The following is a 25,834-nucleotide window of genomic DNA, read 5'->3' on the forward strand; positions in this document are numbered from 1 at the left end:
CTCGTCTTCTTTAGCTCTGGACAAACAATGTCAGCTACTTTCAGCATACATTCTTTTTACAAACTCCCCGTCACTGAAGGGCTTGCTACCGTGGGAATTTCCAAAGCCACAACGTAGCTAGCTTCTGTCACGGCTTCACTGGATTTAGCCATTTTTGTAAACATCTGCTGTGCAGCACAGCCTCGTTGTAGTTGTTGGAGCGTATTGTTGCGCTCCTCGATTTATATTGAATTCTTTGAGCATTGCATTCACCTGCTTGCAAATCAGGCACATGACTTTATCCATGAGGTACGACAAAGTAAGAGTTTGTCCATTTAGCTTGAAAGCGCCTTTTCTTCTCGCCAACACAACGTTTTTCCTCAAAGGAACCTGCTCTGGCTCTCTTTTATTGAGGGCCACAAAAAATCTTCCCGCAGGCCGCCATTGGCCAGACAAGACCCAAGGTGTAGATCTACCACACCAGACTAGACCCAAGGTGTAGGCTGTGCAAAGAGGCGCCTGAAACAATCCAGCACATAACTGCAGGGTGTAAGATGCTGGCAGGGAAAGCATACATGGAGCGCCACAATCAAGTGGCTGGAATAATATACAGGAACATGTGTGCAGAATATGAACTGGAAACCCCAAGGTCAGAATGGGAAACACCTCCGTAGGCGGTAGAGCATGAGAGGGCAAAGATCCTGTGGGACTTCCAGATCCAGACTGATAGGGTGGTAATGGAGAACCAACCAGACATTGTAGTGGGGGATAAAGAACAGAGGAAAGCCGTTGTGGTGGATGTGGCAGTGCCAAGAGATGGGAACATCAGGAAGAAGGAACATGAGAAAGTGGAGAAATACCAGGGACTCAGAGAAGAACTGGAGAAAGCCTGGAAAGTGAAGGTGACAGTGGTGCCTGTGGTAATTGGAGCACTGGGGGCATTAACCCCCAAGCTGGAGGAGTGGCTACAACAGATACCTGGAAAGACCACAGGCCTTTCAGTCCAAAAACACACAAAAACTATTATTTCTACTATTTCAATTTTTTAGAAATAGAAAGTGGTTTTACCTCCTGAAATCTTATTAAATTTCCAGATTTATTGGAGTGTCTGGAAAGCATACTGCTTGATCTGCAACAGAGGAACATCCAGGTGTGGACCATGAAGAGCCATGTGAGGTATCCACATGTGTGCTCTTTGCTGGAGCAGCTTGATGTTGGGTCGGACAAGCTAGTACCTGCAGAGCTGCGAGCAACCACCTCCATCACAGCTCCAGCGATGTACATCTTTACCTCCGGAACAACAGGCCAGTGAACTTATTGTTTTTTTATTAAGTTAAAGCACAACAATGTCTATTGTTGTGGTAGAACAATTCAGCTGGCGTTGGTGCAGTGGTAAGCCGGTAGTGGGCTTGCAATGTATTACATTGTTGAAAAAAATATATATAATAAAAATGGTCAATAATCAAAATGTATGTGATGTTTTAAGTAGAAATTCACTCCTCACAATGGTTTTTCAGGGCTCCCTAAAGCGGCGGTGATCACTCACCTGCAGAGCCTGAAGGCAGCATCGGGATTTTCAGCATTTGGAGCGACTGAATCCGATGTGATTTACACGTCTCTCCCTCTTTACCACAGCGCAGCATCATTGGTGGGAATAGGAGGAACCATTGAGCTTGGTAGGTTTGGGTGATGCTTTTATCATCTGACTTGATCCTGTGACCCAGGGGTCACCGACCTAGCACCGACATAGCACAAGCTCCCTGATGTGCCCCGTCCAGCGTGCACATCAGCTCAGGTGCCAGAGAAGTGAAGATGGCACTTTGCTGCATTCCCCGCACGTATTTTAAGTGCGCCCGAGGTTGGATTTGGTTGTTGGCTGGACGTATTTCAAAAGAAACTTAAAGTTCAAGTCCCATTAAACATGTTCTCTTTGTGTGTTCTCTCTGACCGAGTTTGAAGGCTTACTGTATCGCTTTAACCAGAGAGGGTAAAAATTAAAACTAGGATAAAATCAGGGGATATTTTTTTTGTAATTGCCTCCATGAAAATAAGAAAAACATCCAAAAGTTCTGGAGGTCCGAGCTGCCTGGCTCCCCATCCCTCAGTGGGTCTCTGTCTCGCTACCAGCTCGCCTCCCATGAGCCGCCGCAGTGATCGGGATCGCTTCATCGGCCCTGCGACAGACGGTCCAGGTGTACCCGCCTCTGAACCATATCACGCCGCGCCGCTGAAAACCCGCTGCAGCCAGACCTTTCATACATCTCTCAAATCGCACCGCAGGATCTGAGATCGCGTCTGTACCTTTGACTTAACATTGAAACTAGCGCCCTTGTCGTACGAACGGCGTTCGGTGTGAATGCAGCTCAACCATCACCCATAATCCTTAACCTAACCCTTCCTCTAGGTCTGTGTGGCCAAGAAAAACGTTCTGCGCTGGAAATATTTGGAAATGTCCCTGAGTATAATAGCATTCTTTCTGGTGTTTCATTTTATTTGCTTTGGAAGGTAATTAAACAACCTGCATGTTAGCATCACATCCGTTATGAGCCACATCCGTGCTGCTCGCTGCTGCAATGTGGCCTAAATTCTAATGTCATTTTCATGTTCTTATCAGAGTTCGTTTTGGTGTGTAATTTAATGAAACAGCAGGGTCTGATTCACACATTCATTTTGTCGTTCTGTTCAAAAAGTGTTGAATTGAAAAATAACAACCCTCCTCCAGTCTCAGCAATGTCATATTAACAAAATTAGGCAAAAAATACAAATAAAAACTCAAAGGCTGATCATATAAATGCCTTATTCTTACCGTTGATGCAGTTTTTTTCCCAATGTAGATCAAATCATCATGACCATAAACACAGGCTGTGAGATTGTAGAAGAATTCACAACAACTGACAAAAGTATGTTTTTTCCTCGCTATGACGCAATGACCCTTTTTAGAGCTTTACCGTTTTTAACTAGGACAAGTTTGCATGCTTTTTCACAGCACGTTGTTCTCTGCATCCTGATTAGATGTCAGTCAAACGCCTCCGTGTCGTTTCTCCTCTCCTTCGTTCAGCTCGCCAAATTCACAACTAATTTTTGTTTGCTAGACTCTGAAGTCCTGGAGACAACAAGAGAGAAACAAGAGAAACGTGTGAAAATGTGCAAGTCTGTCTGAGAAAAAGTGTGTTACTGTGTCTAATTACTGTAAAAAACAAGAAAGAGGACTTCTTTGAACCTGTTTAAAGGGACAAGAACTAATACAACTTTTTTTCATCTGTCATGGGCTGAGTTACCTGAACAAGAAATAAAGTCTAGTCTATATTTTTGAATTAGAAACACATTTGTTGTAAACACATTTATAGGCATTTTCAGTTGATTCTGTAATAAACATTTCTGTTTCATCACAGGTGCAACTTGTGTCTTAAAGAAAAAGTTCTCAGCATCCCAGTTTTGGCCTGACTGCAGAAATCACGGAGTGACAATTTTCCAGTATATTGGTGAACTTTGCAGATATCTCTGCAACCAACCTAAGGTATTCTTTTAACACTTACATTTAAACCGAAATGGAGGGTTTATTTCAGATCAAAAGTTTTGGAAAATATCAATATTTTCATTTTCATTTTTTGAAAAAAATTGAGGGATAAAATCCTCAAAAATCAAGTGGGTCAGTTTTTATACTATATAATGTTTCTGAAATGTTCTTTTGTTTTTGTATTATTTCTTTTATGTTGGCAGTATGAGAAGATGTTATTTCATGTCATGTTTAGAATTCCGGCTTCAAAAATAATGACCAAATGTTGGAAGTTGATGGGAGACACAGCCAGTGAATCAGGGTTAGACCTGTGGCCAACTTTTCATTCACGGCTCTTCCTCCGTCATTGAGCTGCTTTGTTCACGGCATTTTCACAGACAAGCAGTGGCTTTGTACTGGTCATCACGGTGGTCACATAGGCACAGTGTGCTGGTCAGGCTGATTGGGGAGGTTCGAGGTCCTCTTTGTTTGTGTTTTGTCATTTGGCTTTGAGGGTAGAACAGCCTGTCCCCAGGAAAACAAAAGCTCTGAGCAGAACAGAACTTTAATCAGTCACTGAACAGAGAAACAGGAATCTTCATTACTGCTCACCTGCAGTCGTTCTGAGAGCGGGAACATCATTTTTAGAAGTTCTTTAACACATTTTAGTCAGCCACTAAACAAATGTCTCAGTCATCTCAGTAGGGATGGGTACCGAGCCCCAGTATTGAACGAGCCCCGGGGCCACATTCTTCAAGACCGCAGTATCGTCAAGATCTGACCTCAACGGTTCTGCTATCGGTACTGGAGAGGTGGCTTTTTTTTGTTCCACAAGATATAAACGTTATCTGCCATATTTAACTCTACAAGTCAGTCAATTTTCAGTTAATTAATGATGATATTAATTTCACTATTCTCGCTGAAGAGGAGAGGTCTGTCTGGCTATTTGTGTGCACAGGGGGCGGGGCTATTGTTCAGACAGCACGCGGCGCGCACAGGAACGCTACCAAAGATATACGATGACGGTCCAAAATGCGGCTCTTTCCTCCCTGAGCTGCTGATCTCTGTGTTTTTGTAAAATAACTGTCATCTTCTCAGATTGTCGTGGAGCCTTTAATGCCCTCAGGTAGAGCGAGAGAGCAGTGTGAACTAACCTGTCACCTTGCTGCTGCTACGATTACCGTATGTTTGCACTGTCTGTGTAGAACACGCTGGAGGGGGGGTTGCACACGGGGGAAAACAACAAACAGGTAGATAGGCGGGGGCGGGGCTTAGACTCACCGCTTATGATTCCAGACAAACCAACAGCTGCTTGCTAATAAAAATAGTTCTTATTGGGTTCACTTGATTTAAAGAAAAATAAATAGAAATGAGTCTGCATCAAAGTGAATTTGTTTCCATCATCTCATTCGTCTGAACTCTGGGTGTTTGACAGACAGAAAAGTCTATTCAAGGTTGTGGAAAATGAAAAAAAGATCAAAGGAAACATCACTCTCAAAAAGAATGGCTCTTTGAGAGGTTCAGGTTGCTGACCCCTGGTCTAGCACATCCATGTGCATTCCAGGTTTGTATTGTAACATTATCATGTATAAAGTAAAATGTTATGTTAAAAAAAACAATGGTGTTACATAATGAAGAAATAAAACACTTTATGTTGTTAATTTGTTATTAATTTATTTATTTTTGTTCTGAAAATGTATCGATAAGAGGATCATTAAAATACTGGATCAATAAGCAGTATTAAAAAGAGTAGTAGCACCATTTAAACCTTGATGATACCCATCCCTACATCTCAGACTGGTTTCTAGAACATGACAATGAGTTCTCTGGACTCAAACGGCTCCACAGTCACCAGAACCCAACAGAGAACCTTTGGGATGTGGTGGAACGGGAGACCAGCATCATGGATGTTCAGCCGACAAATGTGCAGCAACTGATGTTGTCATGTCAACCTGGACCAAAGTCTCTGAGGAATGTTTCCAGAACCTTGTTGGATCTATGCACCAAGGATTAAGGCGGTTCTGAAGACAAAAGGGGGTCCAACCCGGGACCAGCAAGGTGGATCTGATAAAGTGGCCAGTGATGCAATTATTGTAATGGCTAAATTGAATGTGTTACGCCCCCTTTGTGTCTAGGGGCACCGAGGCGGCATAACATAAAAAACTAAAGTTTTGGCTACTGAATTTAAGTGTAACAAAAAGCACCAAACGAATGTCTCCATAAAATATGACAAATTTATTTACAAATAAACAAACAATCCAACAATAACTAAAAGTGAAACTAAAAGGCTTCAGGGTGAACCCAGGCCAAAACAACAAACAAAACCCCAACTGCAACATGTAATCTTACCTGCAAAGAAAGAAAAGGGAAATCAAACCTCCCTAACCTAACAAAACCAGGAGAAAACATGTACTAAACAAAATGGCGGTTCACCCCTACAGCTTCACTTAAACAAAATCATAAACCAAAGGACTAAACAGAGTGGGCACAGACAAAACTACAAACTACAAAGAACTACAAAGTGCAACACAAACTAAAACAAGTGGAGAAGACATAAACAAAATGGAGAACAAAACAAAATGGAGAAGAGGGCCAAGCTGCAGTGGAGGCTTTTGCTGCAAGGCACCCTTCTCACCGACTGGATGTCGGAATGGTGGCTTTAAAGGCTGCCTCCACCAGCTGGTCCAATGGGAGGCCACACCCTTTCCACCACACCTGAAAATAATCAGACAACAGACACAAAGATCCACAAAAAACACAAGTCCCACTCTGATACAGAAATAACACAAAACACAGAACAAACAAACAAAACAAAAGCAAATACGGCCACAGCCCTAACAAATGGAATGTAAAAATATTTTTTTCCATTGAAAAATGAATAAAAAGAATGTGTCAAAATAGCCATTGATGTATGAACATGTACCTGTTTCAGAATTGTAGTATGGTTGGTCAACAAAATAGAAAAGTAGAACAAACTTCTCTGTACGAGGTGACTGCATAGTTTTATCCTAGTCACATGGTTCCTTATTTCCAAGCATTTACGTATTATTGAGAGCCGGTTTAGCTCGTGCTGGTTTGTGCTGCCTTCCGTCCCTGAAACCAGGGTTTGAATCCGGGCTGCTCCCTATCCCCTTCTCTGCTTCTGTGCCAGTCCCAAGCCCGGTTGGATTGAGAGTGTTACATCAGGAAGGGCATCCAGCGGAAAACATTGCCAAGTTAACCATGCGACTCATCCTCGGAGGAGAGGTTGTTTCGCTGTGGCGACCCCTGATGGGAGAAGCCAAAAGAGGAAGATTATCTATTATTGAGACATTTGTATTTGTTTTACAATGAATGTGACATTATCTGAAACTTTATCTCTCTATCAGACAGAAATGGATCAAGTTCATAAAGTCAGAATGGGAGTCGGGAATGGGCTGCGACAAGATGTATGGCGAGAGTTTCTACTTCGCTTTGGAAACATTAAATTGTGTGAAATTTATGGCTCCACTGAGGGAAACCTGTGTTTTATGAACCACATTGGCAAGACTGGAGCTGTGGGACGATCCAATGTCTTCTACAAGGTGAGTATCTGAAAGCCAGTATAATCCAACAAAAGCAGAAGCATGTCATGCCACATGATTCAATGTTCTTCCTGATGCTTTTGTTTTGGCCCCACGGCAAACTCCCTTCTATTTGTGTGTCCAAAGGGGTGTTTATGAACCATGAGCAAATTCAGTGTTGCATGTGGGAGGAGTTACTGCTAACCTTTTTTACAGGCTCTTTGGTACATATTGAAAGGTATGAATGATGTTGTGGGAGTAGCATGGGTTTCTTTTTTTATTCAACCAGCACACCACAATAGTTGATATTATAATAGGGGTGGAACAATTCATCAATAAACAATGAATTGGTTTCCATTCCTACGGTCTGTCTGAGGTGAGTTGTTAATCAAATTGAATCAAACCATTAAAATAACATTTTATAACGAGATAAATCAATAATCGAAATTTGGAAATCCCATCTAGATTGAGGTACAGTAGGTTTATTTGACTATAAGGTAAAACGACCAATCACAGCGGACAACACTCTTGATGACATCAGCAAAAATGGATCAGTCCATCATTCCAGTCCAATGTGTGGAAAGACTTTGAATCAAGCAAAGTCATGTGACCATATAGTGTGCTAGAATGTTCTATGAATGTTCCCTTTGGATTCTTTGGATGTACTTGAAGTTCTGGCTAAGGATGTTCTGGATCCGTTTTAGGTCACTGAATCGGATCATTCAAAATGAACTAATATCAACTATGAATTGTATTGTCAACCACAAATTATGATGTGATTTGAAATGTTGTTAAAACTGAGCCATTCATGTAAAAGAGGACATGCATGTGAATGATGGCTGCTTCAGCTGAACCTTTGTTGCTCTGTGTCGCAGTTTGATGACTTGCAGTACTGTAAAAGTCTTTGGAATATGTGACAAGTCACCAATGATGACCTTCCCCTACACACTGCATTTGTACTCCACCCACTAAGCACAGACTCAACACATTACTACCAAAGTTGAGTTCCTCGTTGGTTGACATGATGCAAATATTTGCCAAAGTTCAGATTTTTCAGCTCTTAAAAGTTTTCACTGCACCACTTGAAATTTGAAATGGGTGGCCAATCACACGGGGCCAGTTGCATGAACTCTTCCGGCAGGTTTACAGGAAACACAGACTGGCTGTTCGGTGTGAACGCGCCGTAAGGCTGGATCAAACTAGAACTCTGAATATTTATAGAAGCTGTTTTTTGAAGTATAAACAAGTCAAATTATTTTATGAATATTTTAACCTGAACATGTATTTATAGGCCCCATATTAGATTTTCTATTTATGTTTACTCTTTACATTTATTTACACACTTCATCTGTGGCTGGAACGCACTAAACATGGGTTCTTGAACGAGCTTTTAGCATACGGTGTTCACGCTGGACTGTTGCTATCCGATACAGTGCATGGACTCACAGTTGAAAAAGGCTTGTGTAAAATGTCAAAGTGGTGATAATCTGGTGAATCTTGTTGGTAGGGTTGACCCTTTTGACCTGCCTCCATCCTTCCATGAACCATTCATTTTTTTTCATTCATTTTCTATTCCGTTTTTCCCTTTCGGGGTCACGGGGCTGCTGGAGCCTATCCCGGCCACTTGTGGGTGAAGGCAGGGGGACACCCTGGACAATTTGCCAGTCTGTTGCAGGGTAGAATGCCCACAATCACACACCCATTCACTCTCACACTCACACCTCGGGTGGATTTAAATTGACCAATTAACGTATGCAGCATGTTTTTGGACGGTGGGAGGAAGCCGGAGACCCCGGAGAGAACCCACGCATCCACGGGGAGAACATGCTAACTCCACACAGAAAGGTCCCCCATTGATGTTGTGTTTCAGGCCCCCAGCCGGGACTTGAACCGGGGCCTTCTTGCTGTGAGGCAAGAGCGCTAACCACCATGAACCATCTCCTGGTCAATAACTATTGCTTGGATCTCATCAGAAATTCTTGTTTTTTGTCTGGGTCCAGGTATTGGTGTGGGTTTAGGTCTTGGCACAGGTATGGTTTTTGGTGGCAGTCTGGGTCATGGTACGGTTCTTGGTGCGGGTCTCGGTCTAACTTCACTTGGTCTTTTATCCATCTTTGAAATGCTGCTCAGTTGTTCCAGAACTGCCCTCACATTTGCTGGAGTTGAATGGGCATCAGCTTTGACCGGTTGTGTTTTATTAGTGGAGGCAGCGTCGGAGTTTTGTTCTTTGTGTTAACTTTTTGCATCTTGTGAATACCAGGTGTGTTTTTAAAGTTGCGGAGTGTGTTCTGCAAAGTAGACTCAGAGTTTTTAAAATGGCCCTTAAGGTTCAGATCAGAGAGTGTTTTGGGAACAAGACTGGACTGGTCCAGAGAACTGTGATGGCAGCTGTTTGAACTACTTATCCTTATAAAAGGCCCTTTTCACACCCTTAAAAGCTGAATTAGTCTAATGAATCCATTCTTGTCTAAGAGGAAAACTGGTTGGTTTGATGACTCAGTTCTTTACGTTTGGAAAGGAACCTTTTTTTCTTAAGAAAAGGTAAACCCAGCTTTGGTAAAATCCAGCAGTTTACAGGTTAAATTGACATTCAAAGGGTTTATATGGACTAGCCTGATGTAACATCAGCAACTGGAGTTACTTTTACCCCTCATCTGTTTAACTGGGACTGTTACTTTTTTGTTCCTGTGTTGTTACGTAGCAGTGTAATTGTCAGCAGAAAGTTTTTTTGCTTTTTTTGTTCCTGATAAATGAGCCGTGAAGTTATAGAAGATGTTTTTCTCCATCATTTGGCCCCTTCATGTTAACTGCTGGTAAAAAAAACTCAACGGGCTCTGGGCCCAGCGGGCATCTCAGCGTCTGTCTCTTTTATCAAAGTAAATCTTTTTCTGTTGATAAAGGTCGTTTTTGTTTCTTGATGATGCTTCACAGCCTATTGACACAGTTTTTTTTGTAAAGTTGTACATATTTAGCATACTTCTATTTTTGTTCTGCTAGACATGCAGAAGACGCCTGCACATTTAGCTTCTGGAGTTTTTGGTATTAGCATTATGCAGTGTTTTTGAGTACATTTGCAAAATCTTTAGAAAATCTTTACAACAGATAATGTGAACAAAAATCTGTTTACTCTAAATGTTAAACCTGTCTGCAGAATGCTTTTACAAGTATGGAGGTGAACACAATGGTGGGTTTTCTTCTGATGTTTTTGTATTCTTTAGTAACTTTGTCAAACGAGCTACTTTGATAACACTGATCAGCCGTTAACTCTTCTTAAGGCCCATGGAAGCAGTAATCCTAGCGCCGCTTATGTTGTTAGACTTAATCTTATTAAATCAATAACAAAAAAGGTGACAAAAAATCCTGTTGTTCATAAAGAAATCATGGATACCTTAAAAATAATTAAACGTAAGAATAGTAGTAGAGGCGTGGGTAGAGGCGTATCAGGATGGGTCTCCAGGTGTATAGTAATATACAAATGTATATTACTATACATATAACATACATTTGAACCTTACCGTAACGATAAACAACCAGTAAACTTGTTGCTCTATGCTGCTTCATGGTCTTATCCTCCCTACCCTCCTATTATCACCCCCTACCCCCTCTCTCTCTAACATCCCTCCCTTTTCTTCCCTTCTTTCCTTTTCCGTCCGGTCCAACACCCAAGATTTTCAAACATGGTTGAAATGAATAAAGTTTGGCCTCAATTACAAAAGGGGTTTATTCAGACATACCTCTGGTTTGTCTGAAGATTAATAACCCCTATTGTTAAAGTAAAATATGTACAACATAAGAGGCCCTCAGCTCTCATCTGCCTGCCCAGCTGTTGGACAGGACAAGTTAAAAAAAAAAAAAAAAAAAAGAATAGTAGTGAAGAATAAATGCATGTGGTGTATCTGACTTCATCTGTTGACATGAACAGCAGGGATGAGCCTCAGCCCCACTCATGCTAGCCTCCACTACAAAAAACTACCTTTCGTTTGGTTGTTCTCAGAAAGCATCACTTGAGTTAAACAATTTCAAGACAAGTCAGTGGTAAAACAATCATTTCAGAAGACATTCAGTTTGATGAACCAGCCGGATAAAGCTATGACACGACATTCTCACATGGTGTTCAGAACAAAGAACACCTGTTAATATGAACCTGTCATGGATCACTTATCAACAGACATTTCAAGCATTCTTTCAATCGAGATCATTAAATTGACAGTTTTTGTCCTTTTTGAAAGGTGTAAAAGTATTTGGTCTTGTCTCTTTCTTCATATTTCAGGTTTAACTTTCTAACAGCCAGATAAACAGAAGCGGTAACGGATGGGTAACCTCCTTGGCTTCTAACAAAAACAACTATGGCTTTTAGGGTCAATGAGCAAATACTACTCTATCTACTGTAGAAAATATATGAATGATTACCATATTGTCACTGGTCACCAGCAGGAACCATCTCCAGAGTTCTAGCCACACTTCCAGGATGCTGCACACCTGACTCTCATTTACTCAATCAACCACAGTATACTTGAGGACTGAGCTGAGCTCAGTGCAAAGCATTGTTTGTGTCACTCTGCCTGACCCTGACCCTGACCATGTCTGCATGCCCCAACTTTTTCCTGGATCTCGACCATCCCATCTCTCTGATGCTTTTATGCCCGTTATCGATTCCTGCCGGCCTGACTCTGATTTATCTTTGTGGACTTTTAGCTGAGCTGCTAAACCTGCTGCATTTGGATCCAGCCGTCTGCCTGTTCTAGTGACACATATGATAAATAGAATTATACTTTGACAGATTTTTTATACAGCAAGAAGAAAATAAAATAAAAACGAGTGCATTAAGACAAGTTTCTATAGCTCTCACATTCTTCAAACATAAAAACAAAGCCGTTGACCTTTCTGGCTCCCAAATTTACTGGAAGACTAAAAGTTTAAAAGTTTCTGTGATATTATAAAATGTTGTTGTTCACCTGTCAGCAAATTCCTTCAGGACTCGGCACAGCCAATCAGCTTCCACTGATCCACACAGGTGGTTTGGCAGAGACTTTTACACCTGGAGACCCATCCTGACACAGCCCTGTATTTTATCAGGGCTTGGGTCCGGCACAAGGATAATAATAATAATAATAATTGATACTGTATTTATCCCTCAATGGGGAAATTCTTCTCTGCATTTGACCCATCCCCTGGGGGAGCGGTGAGCTGCAGCCAAACCGCGCTCTGGAGAAAGCAGCGTTAAGGGTCTCGCCCAATTAACATCTCTGGGTGATGTTAATTGCTTCCCGTTGATATGGTAATTGCCCCCCAGTACCATTGTTCATTCCCCTCCGGGAATCGAACCCTGCGTGGTAGCCTTTTACCTTACCAACCGAGCTACCCAGCCTCTAAAACATTATATAAATTCTTTGAGTCCGAGATTTTAAACATAGTTAACTGCTCTCTTCAGACGGGGGTCTTCCCCTCTGCCTGTAAGACGGCGGTGGTGAGGCCCCTTCTGAAGAAGAGTAACTTGGACCCAAAGATCATGGACAATTACAGACCTGTATCCAACTTACCATTTTTAGGAAAAAATTTTGAAAAACTTGTTTTTATTCAATTACATGATTTTTTAAATGAACATAATGTTCTTGAAAAGTGTCAGTCTAGTTTTAGGACAAATCACAGTACTGAGACGGCCCTTTTAAAAATTTTAAATGATCTCAGAAATACTTATGACTCGCAGAAACTTTCTGTTCTGGTGCTGCTAGATCTTAGTGCCGCCTTTGATACGGTAGATCACCAGATTTTACTTGACAGACTAAGGAGTGGGGTCGGACTCTCAGGAACTGCTCTTAACTGGTTTCACTCCTATCTCACAGATCGCCATTTTTTTGTAAGTATGGATACTCGGTCCTCAGGAGTCCATGAAATAAGATGCGGGGTTCCCCAGGGTTCAATCTTGGGTCCAATACTTTTTAACTTGTATATGTTGCCTCTTGGGGATGTCATCAGGAGACACGGCGTTGACTTTCACAGCTATGCTGATGACACACAGCTTTACATCGCCGTGTCTCCTGATGACCTTGAACCTGTCAACACTCTTTTAAACTGCATTTTAGATATAAAGCTGTGGATGGCAGAAAACTTCTTACAGCTTAACCAGGAAAAAAATGAAGTTTTGATCATTGGTCCTGAAGACAAGAGAGAGATGATTTTACCCAAACTTAGGAATTTTAAATCTTCTCAATGTGTGAGAAACCTGGGCGTTCTTTTTGACTCTGAGCTGAATTTTATTCCCCACATCAGAAACGTTGTGAAAACAGGATTTTACCATGCAGGGCTCGACATAGCCATTTGTCCGCTGGCCCGGTCCTGTTTTTCGAGCAGTACGGACCACAAGACTTTATTTTTTACTTGTCCGCTCGGGCCACTAAAATATCTAACAATTAATACATTTTTCACCTTTTACAATAAAGTATATTTTGCGAAAACGTGTAGATTTACCTCGTCTTCATAATTTACTTTTTCTGCTATGGGAAACCTTTGATCACTCTTCTCCTCCTCTCCCGCCTGCGCCCGCGGCTGTCACTGCCGAGCACCACGCGGCACGCGCTCACTCAATTTTTTTTTCAAACTTTATTGAATGTAACAATTCAATACTAAAGAATGTTAAACAGCAACAACGAAGGAACAAGCCAGTGGGTTATTATTACATTTTAGGCAGATATATTTAAACTGACACTCATATCAGCGCGCCCCCTGGTGGTTTTTCACCGCGATGATCATAAATCCAACACCGTCACTGAAGAGAGACTGAAGCATGTCAGAGATGTGGAAGACATGGCAGGAATAGATAGGAATATGTTAGTAGTTATTAATTATTAGTATGGACAGCAAGATATTTAATGAATGCATTGAAGATGAAACTGTATGCACTAAGCTTTAAGCTGAACGTCAAAGAATCAAAGGCAACTTAAAATACCTGAATCTCAGACTCAAATGGAGTATAAGGTCAAACTACTTAATTTTGTTTTTCTTTACAACACTGTAAGCAGTAAGTATTTCTAGTTAGCTGAATGATCTCAGTAATTTAATTGTATTTAATTTTTCAATTATTTAATTTAATTAGGTAACTAAAGTAACTAAAAAGTAAATGTAACTTTGCAACAGTAACAAAAAGCAGAACCTTAAGGCAGTCAGGGCAAAAAAGTCAATAAAACTTCTTAACTATTGATTAGGAACAAATGTGAAATAGCAGTGATTAGAAGCAGCATGAAAACTTCTTAACTAGTGTTTCCTACTATAATGCAGCGCTCTCTTCAAAACATCTGAAACAGACTAGAGCAGATTTAAGTTTGATATGCTCTATTTTCAGTCATTGAAAAGTGTATAAATAAGTGCTAGATGTCACCAGAATGCACCAAATTGCACCATATTAAAATTTTCCGGGGGGGCATGCCCCCGGACCCCCCTAAAGTTGCAAGCACCTGCGGAGCGGCGGGTCTCGCTGTGCGAGGTGTCGGGCCAGTGACTTTCAAAAACTACTGGCCCTGTGGGCCAGTGCAAATTTCTGGGCTATGTCAACCCCTGCCATCTTAAGAACATTGCCAGAGTCGCCCGTTCCTCTCTCTTGCCAGCACAGAGGTGCTGATGCATGCTTTTAATTTTAGTCGTTTAGATTATTGTAATGCCCTGCTCTCTGGTTTACCGAAGAAGTCGATCTCAAATCTGCAGCTATTGCAGAACTCTGCGGCACGAGTTCTGACGAGGACCAGAGGGCGGGAACACATTACACCTATTTTAAAGTCGCTGCATTGGCTCCCTGTGCGTTTCAGGATTGATTTTAAAGTTCTTTTAATGATTTATAAATGTTTTTATGGTCTTGGGCCTTCTTATTTAAATGATGTTATTTTAAAATACGAATCCTCGCGGACCCTGAGGTCCTCTGGCACTGGCCTCTTAGTTGTCCCTAAGGTGAGGACCAGGACACATGGTGAGGCTTCGTTCTGCCATTACGGCCCTCGCCTGTGGAACGGCCTGCCAGAGAGCCTCAGGGCATCAGAGACTGTAGAGTTTTTTAAGAAGAGGCTCAAGACCCACCTTTTTAGTCTGGCTTTTACATGACTTTGAACATTTCCTGTCTTTTTATTTTTTATCTATCTATTTATTAATTTATTTATTTATTTACGTATTTATTCATTTATTTATTTATTTGTAAGGACTATTATTATCTCTGTTTTTAATATACTATTCTTTTTATTGTTATTTTACCAATGATATGTAGGTTATGTTTTAATCAGTTTACGTATTTTATTTTTGAATTACTAAAATTGTTAAATCTTATTTTATTTTTTATTTTTTTAATCTTTTTTTCTATTTTTATTGTTGTTATTTTATGATAATTTTTATTCTGATGTTTTTAACTCCAGTGTTTCCTCTTGGGGATCCACTTTTCTGGGGCACCACCGGCTTGACCTGTAGGGGGTGCTGTTGCTGCAGTGCCCGTTCTCGTTGGGCGGGCTGGGGTCCTGCTCTGTGGTCTAATAGCCATGGAGTGGGCCCTGGGCTGCTCTGTGCTGGGCGGGCGCTGTGGTACTGACCCCTGTGGTCGGGCTGGGCCTTGGAATAAATGGATCCCCATCATATTGTTTCCTCGCAGCAGAACCAAGCCAGACCTTCTTTAAGCTGCAGTTCTTTGGTTCTGTTCAGGGTTCTACGGGGGGAACTGGGTAGGTGGGGTGTGGGTGGGTGGGTTGGGGGGTTGGGGGGTGAGGGAGGGGTCCCATCTTTCTGTGATTGTCCTTTGTTTGCTGTTTTTAACAATCTTCAGTTTTTATGACTGTTTTATCTGCTTATATGTGAAGCGCTTTGTGTTTTTAACTGAAATGAAAGGCGCTATATAAATAAAGTTTGAGTTGAGTTGAGTTAAGGATAAGCCCAGACTTGGCTCCCCTTGTGGCTACATAAATAGGCATTAGCACAAAGGGTCTCACCCAAAGACCCACACTGGATGAAGCTCATCACCCCCCTTGGAATCAAACCCTGTTTTTCCATATACCAGTCCTACACGCAGCATTGACTGTATACAGAGAACTGGACTGAGTTAAAGTTAAAAGTCCCACTATCTGTCACACACCTAGGTGTGTGAAATTTGTTCTCCACGTTTGACCCATCCCATCCCCTGGGGGAGCGGTGAGCTGCAGACACAGCCACGCCGCGCTTTGGTGGCTTAACCCTCCAATCCAAGCGTGTCAAGTGTCAAGCAGGGAAGCATTGGGTCCCATTTTTAAAGTCTTTGGTATGACTTGGCCTGGACGACCTTCCAGTTACAGGGCGGACACTCTAACCACAAGGCCACTGAGCTGAGTGGCCCCTTCTCCCAGGCGCTCCAAACAGGAAGTGGTTTCAAGTAGCCAGAATCCCCCAGACATCTATATAGAAATAACAGCTGTTCCTCAGTCATTCTATTGGTCATAAAAACAGTTCTGGCTCTGATACCTTTTTTAAAATCTTCTTGATGATCCTCTTTTTTTTCTTTATCACAAGTTTATTCACGTTATAAACTGGCCAACCAGATGCCTCAATAAAAGCATGTGGTGCCTGCGGGCCCCCACCTCAAAGATTTGATTGATAGATTCTCCTAAGTCTGCTTCCTGTGGAACGGGTGTAGCCTTCTAACAAGCTCCCTCCTGATTGGTGAGAGTGATTGTCATAGAAACGTTGACTCAGACTCGATAAGTCCAATCACATCATTCTGGCTCCTAATGTTGGCGTCCATATCTCGGAAAACGGCCACTAAATTGTCTTCATTTCACTGGAGCCTGAGGTATTTTCTATGGGTGACGTTACACTTGCTCAGTCCAGCTCTGTCATACAGTCAATGACGCGCAACCAGCTGAGCCATTGAGCCGCTTTGTGATTTTATGTAAAATGCTGTCTAAATGAAGAGGAAAGTCATAAAAGGATATTTGAAGAAACGTAGTTCCAGTGGGTAAAGATTAGATTTATGGTACAAGTGATGATGAGGAAGAATCGACAGAGCTTTAGTACAATCAAGGATCTGATGCTTTTTTGGGGTCTGGCAGGAGTCAGAAATGTCTGTCTAGTTATGTGCAATCATTGAGAAAACGCTTTTGCCTTCAGCTGCATGAAGAAGCCCTTTGTGTTTTACAATTTTGCAATGCACACTATTGCTTTGGACTTCCACACCATATTATGTGGGCATCATGTGAGCTTTGTCATACTAATCAGATTAGGTCTGTTTAGCATGAAAACTCAGGACATAACGTGACATGTTACCCAGATCTGCACCTCAACCATGGAGCTGCGGGTGATGTGGATAAATCTACCATTTCTAGAGATATCTTGAAACAGTTCACAGCTGTGTAGGAGCTATCATGTAGTGGTCTGTGGAATTCCAGAGACCCTAAAAGCCTCCAGGGCAGCAAAGGCTGTCTGCACATAAAATAGTGCTACCTTAATGACTTGTGAAAAGTAATCCACCAGATATCCTTTTCTCTCAGAATGAAAGCTCTGTTCCTACTTCTGAAAGGAATATCTTTGGTTTTTGTTTGTCTTCTTTCAGCCTCTGAAGCACCAAATGAACACTTGAACCCCACCCAGCAGAGCTTCTGTTTGGCTAAATCCAATGCCTTTTTGACCCGCTTGTTCAGATGTGTTAGATCAACACAGTCACAGAGTCAATGACACAAGAATGTGGTTTCAAGAATAATAATAATGGATTAGATTTATCTGCTTTTCCAGACGCTCAAAGTTCTTCCAATGTGTCCATCATTCATTCATACTTGCTGATGATAAGTGCTGATGTAGCCTCAGCTGCCCTGGGGCAGACTGACAGAGGCGTGGCTGCCAGTTCACGCCTACGGGCCGTCTGACCATCACCAGGACATTCATGCACATTCATACACCAGTGGGGCCACTCTGGAGGCAGGGAGGGTGAAGTGTCTGGCCCAAGGACACAACAACGGTTGACTGGGGGAATGGTGATTGAACCGCCGACCCTTCGATCATTGGGCGACCTGCTCAACCACATGAGCCACTGCCGCTCGTCCTGGAATGATTTTTGTGTATCTTTTGGTATCCTGCATGGTGTTACAGTTTCCACATGAATTTACACAAATGTACAAAAAAGCTGGGGCATTGGGGTTTGAAATTCTTTTACTGAACCTGGACTGTGAACGTGTTTCTGCTAGCTTGAGGGCTTTTAGGTGATTGTGATCAACGCCCAAACAATTGATCTTCTGCTTACACGTGTGCTGTTGCGAGGTCAGCTTACTTTAACCCTTGTGCTATCCTATGACCCCACCCTCACATTGACGTGTTCTCCCTACCATGACAAAGGTGGACAAAGGTGGAAAGATCTAATGTAATCCCTGGACACCAGTGAAGATCACAAATTATTGAAGAAAAAAGGTTCAGCGCTAGGGATGGGTACCGAGCCCCAGTTTTGGACAAGCCCCGGCGCCACATTCTTCAAGACCGCAGTATTGTTAAGATCTGACCTCAACGGTTCTGCTATCGGTAGTCAATCAATTTTCCTTTATTTAACGATGATGTTAATTTCGCTGTTTTCGCTGAAGAGGAGAGGTCTGTCTGGCTATTTGTGTGCACGGGGGTCGGAGCTGTTCAGACAGTACCCGCCGCGCGCGCACACACACAAGGCAAGGCAGCGCACACACAGTCAGTGGTGATCTCGTAGGGGACACGTGAGGACCCCCCGAAAAAAATCCTTTTATACCCCTATATACTAAGAACACCCACTTCCGTGTAAAATTAATGAAGTTTGCGTCAAGGAGACCCTACCATCCTGTCACCTTGCTGCTACGATGACCGTATGTTGCGCTGTCTATGAACATGCTGCGCGGGGGGGGCTGCACGCGGAGCAAACAACGAACAGGTAGAAAGGCTGGCCTTCGACTCACCGCTTATGTTTCCACACCCTCAACAAACTAACAGCTGCTTCCTAAAACTTAATAATAATTAATAACGAATGATATTCGTCATCCATAAAATAATATAATTTATTGGGTTTACTGGATTTAAAGAAAAATAAATAAACAGAAAGGAGTCTGTATCAAAGTGAATTTGTTTCCATCATCTCACTTAACTTAACTCTGGGTGTTTGACAGACAGAAAAGTCTATTCAAGGTTGTGGAAAATTAACGAAAGATCAAAGGAAAAATCACGCTCATAAAGAATAAAAATAATTAAATAAATATCCTGTCTGGAACATTCTTATTTATACCATGGTCCGGTTGAATACTCGATTCTTATTGGCTGCTGGGTGTGGATTGAAACCTGATATCGCACCGCATCACGTAATATATAGTCCGCTTTTTGTGAGAAAAGCGATCCAAATCAGAAAAAAAACAAGAATTAAGGACTAAAAACTGGTTAATATGTATTGATTTGGAAGTGACCATGGTATAAGCGGGTTAATGGCCTTCAAAGTGTGCCTTATTATTTTTTAAACGCACTGCGTTTCGCGTCGGACGGTTCAGGCTTCCACGGCGTGCGTTAAAAAGTAATTACGCACACTTCGTCAGCCATTAACCCTTACGTATAAAGTAAAATGTTTTGTTAAAAAACCAATGTTGTTGCATAATGAGGAAATAAAACACTTTATGTTCTTAATTTGTTATTTATTTATTTTTCGTCCTCAAAAAATATCGATAAGAGTATCGTTAAAATACCGGATCGATAAGCAGTATCAATAAGAGTAGTAGTACCGTTAAAACCTTAACGATACCCATCCCTATTCAGCGCACTGTCTTGTGGGTCTCGATGACCCAACTCCCAATGTTACAGTGCCTAGGATAGCACAAGGGTTAAGATGGTTCTTAGATGATGAAGAACGAAAACGGCTGTGACACTTGCCACTGAGAAAAATGGAATTCTATTAACACATAGTATTTCAATCCACTCTTTTTCTAAGCTAATCCCCTCAAAAAAATATAATCATTATCTTCTGTATTTTGTGAATGACACCCGCTGACCAAATGTCTTGGTGCAGTACCCCCAATTGTGCCAGTCCCTGTTTTTTTTCTGGTTGCCTTTGTAGACCCTTCCTTCAGTGCCTCCTCATTTACAGACACCGTTGTTATATCAATCAATCAATCAAATCTTTATTTGTATAGCACTTTCACATCTTCCAGACATCCAAAGTGCTGCACACGTATAACTACACTAAAACCATAGGTAAAATTCAAAGAAACACAGTAAAATGATAATAAAATCATCAATAAAAGAAAACACACAAAAAAAAAAAAAAAAAAAAAAAAAAAAAAAAAAAAAAAAAAAAAAAAAAAAAAAAAAAAAAAAAAAACTGTCTAATTATCATTCTCTCTGGTGTTAAAAGCCAATGTAAAAAGATGAGTTTTTAGCAGAGATTTAAAATCGTTTAAGGATCTGGCAGATCTCATAGACAGGGGGAGACGATTCCAGAGTTTGGGAGCAACCACTGAAAACGCTCTGTCCCCCTTGGTCACCAGTCGAGTCCTTGGAACCTCTAAGAGCATCTGGTCTACAGATTATATTCTGGTTTTCCTCCAAGAAACGTAACACAGAATACTTCAATTCTACCCAACAGGGTAGTACTTTTAATTAACTCAGGCAGGGTAAACTCTTACAGTGCAGCTCAGGTGCGTGCTCTCATTCATTCCAGACTGTGCAACGTCCGACTAGCAACCAATAACACACAACAATAGTTCCTATTGTTACATCCTTTCTCTTTTTTTTTTTTTTTTTTTTTTTTTTTTTAAACAAAAAGTGTCAACTTAGACTCTGCCTACTAAGTGCTCTACTGTGGAAAAATTAAACATATTCTTTACTATGACAATAACATTTTTCCGTAACAAGTCCTGGTAAATTATAGGTCTGAATACTTTTACTTAAAGGAAAACAATCCTTTCCAGGTAGTACTTTGAATTACCTGAACAGAACACCTCAAACTATCTTGACGCTTTAACACATGTCTAAATTAACACATTTCTAAATTATTGTCTTCTTTCTTTTCCTTTATACATGACAAAGTCCTTGTAACGCTGTGGCAGCGTCACTGTTCGGCCCGATCTAGTTGTGAGTTGCGTGCTACAGTTTCCTGTGTGCGAAAGTGTGTCCGTGCATGTCTGTGTGTCCACCTCTGAGCTTGTGGAGCGAACAGTCTCTGGGTGAGTGGTCTCACTGTGACCTAGTCCATGTGCACTTCTCAGATGTTTCCGGTTTCTCCTCAGAACGCCTCCAGAGTCCATTTGCACCTCATATGAGCGTTCGTCAATTTGTTTCCCCACTGTGCCAGGTCTCCAGACAGTGTGAGGTTCAAATGGTTGTACCCTGACACGGTCTCCAGTTTTCAGAGTGTGCAGGTCTCTGGCAAATCTGTTGTAATATGAGCACTGGCGTTGCTGATTGGACTTCAAATCCAGCTGTGCATGTAGAATTGTCGGTTGGAGAAGACTTGTCCTTGTGGGAAGTAGTGTTCTTGTGCGGCGACTGAGTAGTCTCTGCGCTGGACTGGAGTTCAGACCTTGAGATGGTGTGTTGCGATGATCCAGCATAGCTAGATAAGGATCTTGTCCTGCTGTTTTGGCCTTTAACAAGAGCTTTTTTGCCGTTTTCACTGCTGATTCAGCTTTGCCGTTGCTTTGGGCGTGTCCTGGTGATGATGTCCTATGATGGAATTCCCACTGTCTGCTAAATCTTTTGAACTCTTGTGAAGTGAATTGGGGACCATTGTCTGATATGACTGTATCTGGGATGCCTTGACGAGCATAATGAGCTTTCAGTTTCTTTATCACTGTAGTGGATTTTGTATCTTGTAGATAGTCTATTTCCCAAAAATTTGAGAAATAGTCCACTGTGATCAAATAGTCTCTGTTGTCAAAACAAAACAAATCTGTGCCCACCTTTGCCCAAGGTCTATTTGGCATCTCATGTGGGAGAAGTGTCTCTCTCTGCTGTTTTACATCCAGTGATCTGCAAATTTCACATTTAGCAACATGTGTCTTGATTTGCTCTGTCATTCCTGGCCAGTAGACACATTCTCGAGCTCGTCTGAGACATCCTTCCACTCCTAAGTGGGAAGAGTGTATGCGCTGAATTATTTCCTTTCTCAAAGAGTCAGGAACTATGGCACGTTCACCTCTGAAAATGATTCCGTCCTGAAAACTCAGCTCTTCTTTGAATGAGAAATACAACCTGATCTGACTTGGAACTTTGCATTTCTCATTAGGCCAACCTTTGCTTATCGTCTGTTGGAGTGTTTGGAGTGTAGCATCTTGTTCTGTCGCCACACGAATTGCATTTAGGCTTTGTTCCGATATTGGCAAGTGGAGCACCATGTTTACCGTTTCTATTTCTGCTTCCACCGAGCCACAGGAAGAATGTTCTGGAAGATATGCTCTGCTCAAAGTGTCAGCTAATAGCATATCTTTTCCTGGTACATACACCACATCCACATCATACTTCTGGATCCTTAACATCATCCTTTGAAGTCTTTTGGGTGCACTGAGAAGAGGTTTCTTGACAATATTCTCAAGTGGCTTATGATCACTCTGGACCGTAACTTTTCGACCATATGTAAATTGGTGAAATTTCTCCATGCTGAACACAAGAGCTAAAAACTCTTTTTCTATTTGTGCATAGCCTCGTTCCGTTTGTGTAAGTGCTCGACTTGCAAAGGCAATGGGCTTACCATTCTGCATGAGTGCTGCTCCCAACCCTGTGTCTGAGGCATCACACTGTACCGTGAGTTCTTCCTCCGGGCTGTAATATTTCAGAACAGGAGCATTAGTAATAGTTCCCTTCAGCTTTATAAATGCATCTTCGTGTTGTTTGTTCCAGCTCCATTCACAGTCTTTATGTGTGAGTTTTCTCAACACTTCACACTGGTCAGAGAGATGTGGGCAGAACTTGGCTAAATAGTTCACCATTCCTAAGAGCCTCTGCACTGCTTTGACATCTGCAGGTTGTGGCATTTCATTGATGGCTCTCACTTTTCCAGGGTCTATCTTCAACCCATCAGCTGTTAGAAGATGTCCAATGTAGGCAACTTCTTTTTGACGCAGTTTCAATTTTTCTGCGTTTAGTTTGATGTTCTTCTGTCTGCACCTGTTTAAGAACAGTCTTAGTTTGTCATCATGATCACGTTCAGCAGCCTCTTGTGTCACCCCTTGGCTGGTGATCAGTATATCATCTGCAATTATGTACAGACCAGGCAGGTTCTCCAGAGCCTGTGTCAACTTCCTCTGAAAGATCTCTGGTGCAGTACTGATTCCCATTGGCATCCTGAGCCAGCGGTAACGACCAAATGGGGTGGAAAATGTTGTTAGGTAGCTGGACTCTTCTTCCAGTTTGACATGCCAGAATCCACTTTTGACATCACACACTGTGAAAACTTTAGCTTTGGCCAGATCCGGCAGAATATCTTCGATAGTCGGCATAGGGAAATGGCTGCGCTTCAGTGCTTTGTTTAGGGGTCTTGGATCAATACAAACTCTTGGTTTTCCATTTGATTTTTGGACAACCACCATACCGCTAATCCAGTCTGTGCTTCGCTCTACAGGCGAGATTATTTCTCTGTGCACTAAATCTTGTAGTTCATCTTTCAGCGGTTTCATCATTGCTACAGGAACACGTCTTTTTGGTAACTGCACAGGTTTGATGGACTCATCTATTTCAACTTTATAAACTCCATCCAGACATCCATCTCCAGTGAACACGTCTGCATATTCCGTCTTTATCTGTTCTAATGTCCACTGCTCCTGTGAGGGAGTCTGTGAGGTGACGATGCTGTCTAGTGCCATGATGTTCTCATAATGGACTTTGATTAGTTTCATGGCCTCACTCGCTCTTTTGCCCAACAGCGGCACAGAGCAGTCTTTATTCACCACTTGGAACTCCAGCTGGTAAAGCTTCTGGTTCCGAGGGTTTCTCAGCTTCAGTTTGCATTTTCCAAGTGGTCTGAGCTTGCTTTTGTTGTACATGATTAGAAGTGTCTTTGTGTCTTCCAGTCTGGTATCAGGATTCAGTAAGTTAACTGGGATAACATTGCAAGTAACACCACAATCTATTTGGAATTTTACAATGTCTTTGCCTAAGAGCATGCCAGCAAAAAGCTTAGTTTCTGTTTCCTTTTTACTGTCTGTTGGCTGCTCTGCCTCTGATCCTGTCACACATAGGATGTCTTCATATTCATCACTGTCGCATTCCGCCACATTATGCACTGGTCTCTTTTTACTATGTTCTGCTCGCATTTTACACTTAACTGCAAAATGGTTCTCTTTGCCACATTTTTTGCATTTCTTGCCATAAGCTGGGCACTTCTCCTTATTTCTGTCATGTGATTTTCCACAAAACTTGCAGTCTGTGACACGGTACTGTTTCTGATATCCTGCTCCTTGCACTGCATGCACCTCCTCCATCATTAGTCCAGAAATTGCTTTGCTGTTCTCTCGCGACAGTTCAGTGGCTCTGCACAGCTGCACACACGTGTCCAGAGTCATGTTTTTCTCACGCAGCAGTCTTTCTCTCATTTGCGCATTGTTAATTCCACACACAATACGATCTCTGATCAGAGAGTCTCTTAAAGTCCCGAAATTGCAGGATTTGGTCAGCAGCTTCAACTCCGTGACGTAGCTGTCGATTGACTCACCCCCACCTTGGTTCCTCGAGAAAAACTTGTAGCGTTCCACCGTCTCGTTAGTTCCTGGGCTACAGTGATCATCAAACCTTTCAATTATGTCTGCAATCTTCCATGCATCCTGCGCCGATTCACCCATCAGTGTCTCTAGGACCTCTCTGCCACTTTCACCGATAAGATAGCGAAAGAGTTTCACTTTCATTTTTTCCTCGTCGGCGGGAACCGTTAAATCCACATAGAGGATGAATTCATCTCTCCAGGTCTTCCAAATCCGTGAAAGGTTACCGGACTCAAAACAGAGCGGCTGTGGAGGCTTCAGACCTTCCATGGCTTCACGTAATCAATGCCGGTCTCAGATTTTCCCGCGACTCCAGGCGCGCTGCAAAACTCCGTGGCGTATTTTCAAAAAAAATTCTCCGCCGCTGCCACCATGTTATATTCTGGTTTTCCTCCAAGAAACGTAACACAGAATACTTCAATTCTACCCAACAGGGTAGTACTTTTAATTAACTCAGGCAGGGTAAACTCTTACAGTGCAGCTCAGGTGCGTGCTCTCATTCATTCCAGACTGTGCAACGTCCGACTAGCAACCAATAACACACAACAATAGTTCCTATTGTTACAACCGTCACTGCTTCTGGAAGGACAGGTTGTTGATTCTTCTTTCCTTTGGTCTACCTCATACTTTTTCAAAGCCAGCATGAAGTCAGCAGCTAGACCAGGGGTCAGCAACCTTTACCAATCAAAGAGCCATTTGGATCTAACCACAACAATCTTAGAGCATAATAGCTATTTTACAAAACCTCAGAGAGCCACAGCACAGGGAAGAAAGACCAACATGCGACTCTAGAGTTACAGGTTGGCGACCCCTGATCTAGACTTTCTGATAGCATCTCTTCTGCTAACAAGCATACCATGTACCAGCTCTTCCAGTAAACTAGGGCTGCACGATACCAGGAAAACTCGCGATTTGCGATATTAGTGATCAATATTACGATGACCATATAACTTGTGATACATGAACAAATAGCAAAACAACCAAAAACCCAATTTCCATTTCACTGCAACAGTTTAACATAAAAGGGCTCCATCTGATTGGTCAAATGCATAAAGGGATTTATTTATTTAGTTAAATAGTTCAAGCTGCCATAAGATTTTTTTTGCACATTTAAGGTAACCATTTATTGCAAATTT

At 42.0% G+C, this 25,834-nt stretch overlaps 1 protein-coding gene and 1 long non-coding RNA gene across 3 annotated transcripts in view; both read left to right on the plus strand.

The window, feature by feature from the left end:
- Positions 1-25,834, plus strand: part of slc27a6 (solute carrier family 27 member 6) — a 63,674-nt gene that overhangs the window by 14,838 nt on the left and 23,002 nt on the right. For both annotated transcript variants that reach the window (XM_078955541.1, XM_023960484.2), the window contains exons 2-5: positions 1,074-1,283; positions 1,497-1,655; positions 3,372-3,496; positions 6,844-7,038. In XM_078955541.1, coding sequence (XP_078811667.1) covers positions 1,074-1,283; positions 1,497-1,655; positions 3,372-3,496; positions 6,844-7,038 — 689 coding nt within the window. The remainder of the gene's footprint in view (positions 1-1,073; positions 1,284-1,496; positions 1,656-3,371; positions 3,497-6,843; positions 7,039-25,834) is intronic.
- On the plus strand, positions 19,974-20,757 carry LOC144996231 (uncharacterized). The gene is made up of 2 exons (XR_013659253.1): positions 19,974-20,100; positions 20,531-20,757. It is a non-coding gene; the product is annotated as an uncharacterized LOC144996231 (long non-coding RNA).

This window comes from Oryzias latipes, chromosome 12 (genome assembly GCF_053564925.1).
Source record: "Oryzias latipes strain Hd-rR chromosome 12, Olatipes_Hd-rR_3.1".
In the NCBI taxonomy this organism is placed as follows: domain Eukaryota; kingdom Metazoa; phylum Chordata; class Actinopteri; order Beloniformes; family Adrianichthyidae; genus Oryzias; species Oryzias latipes.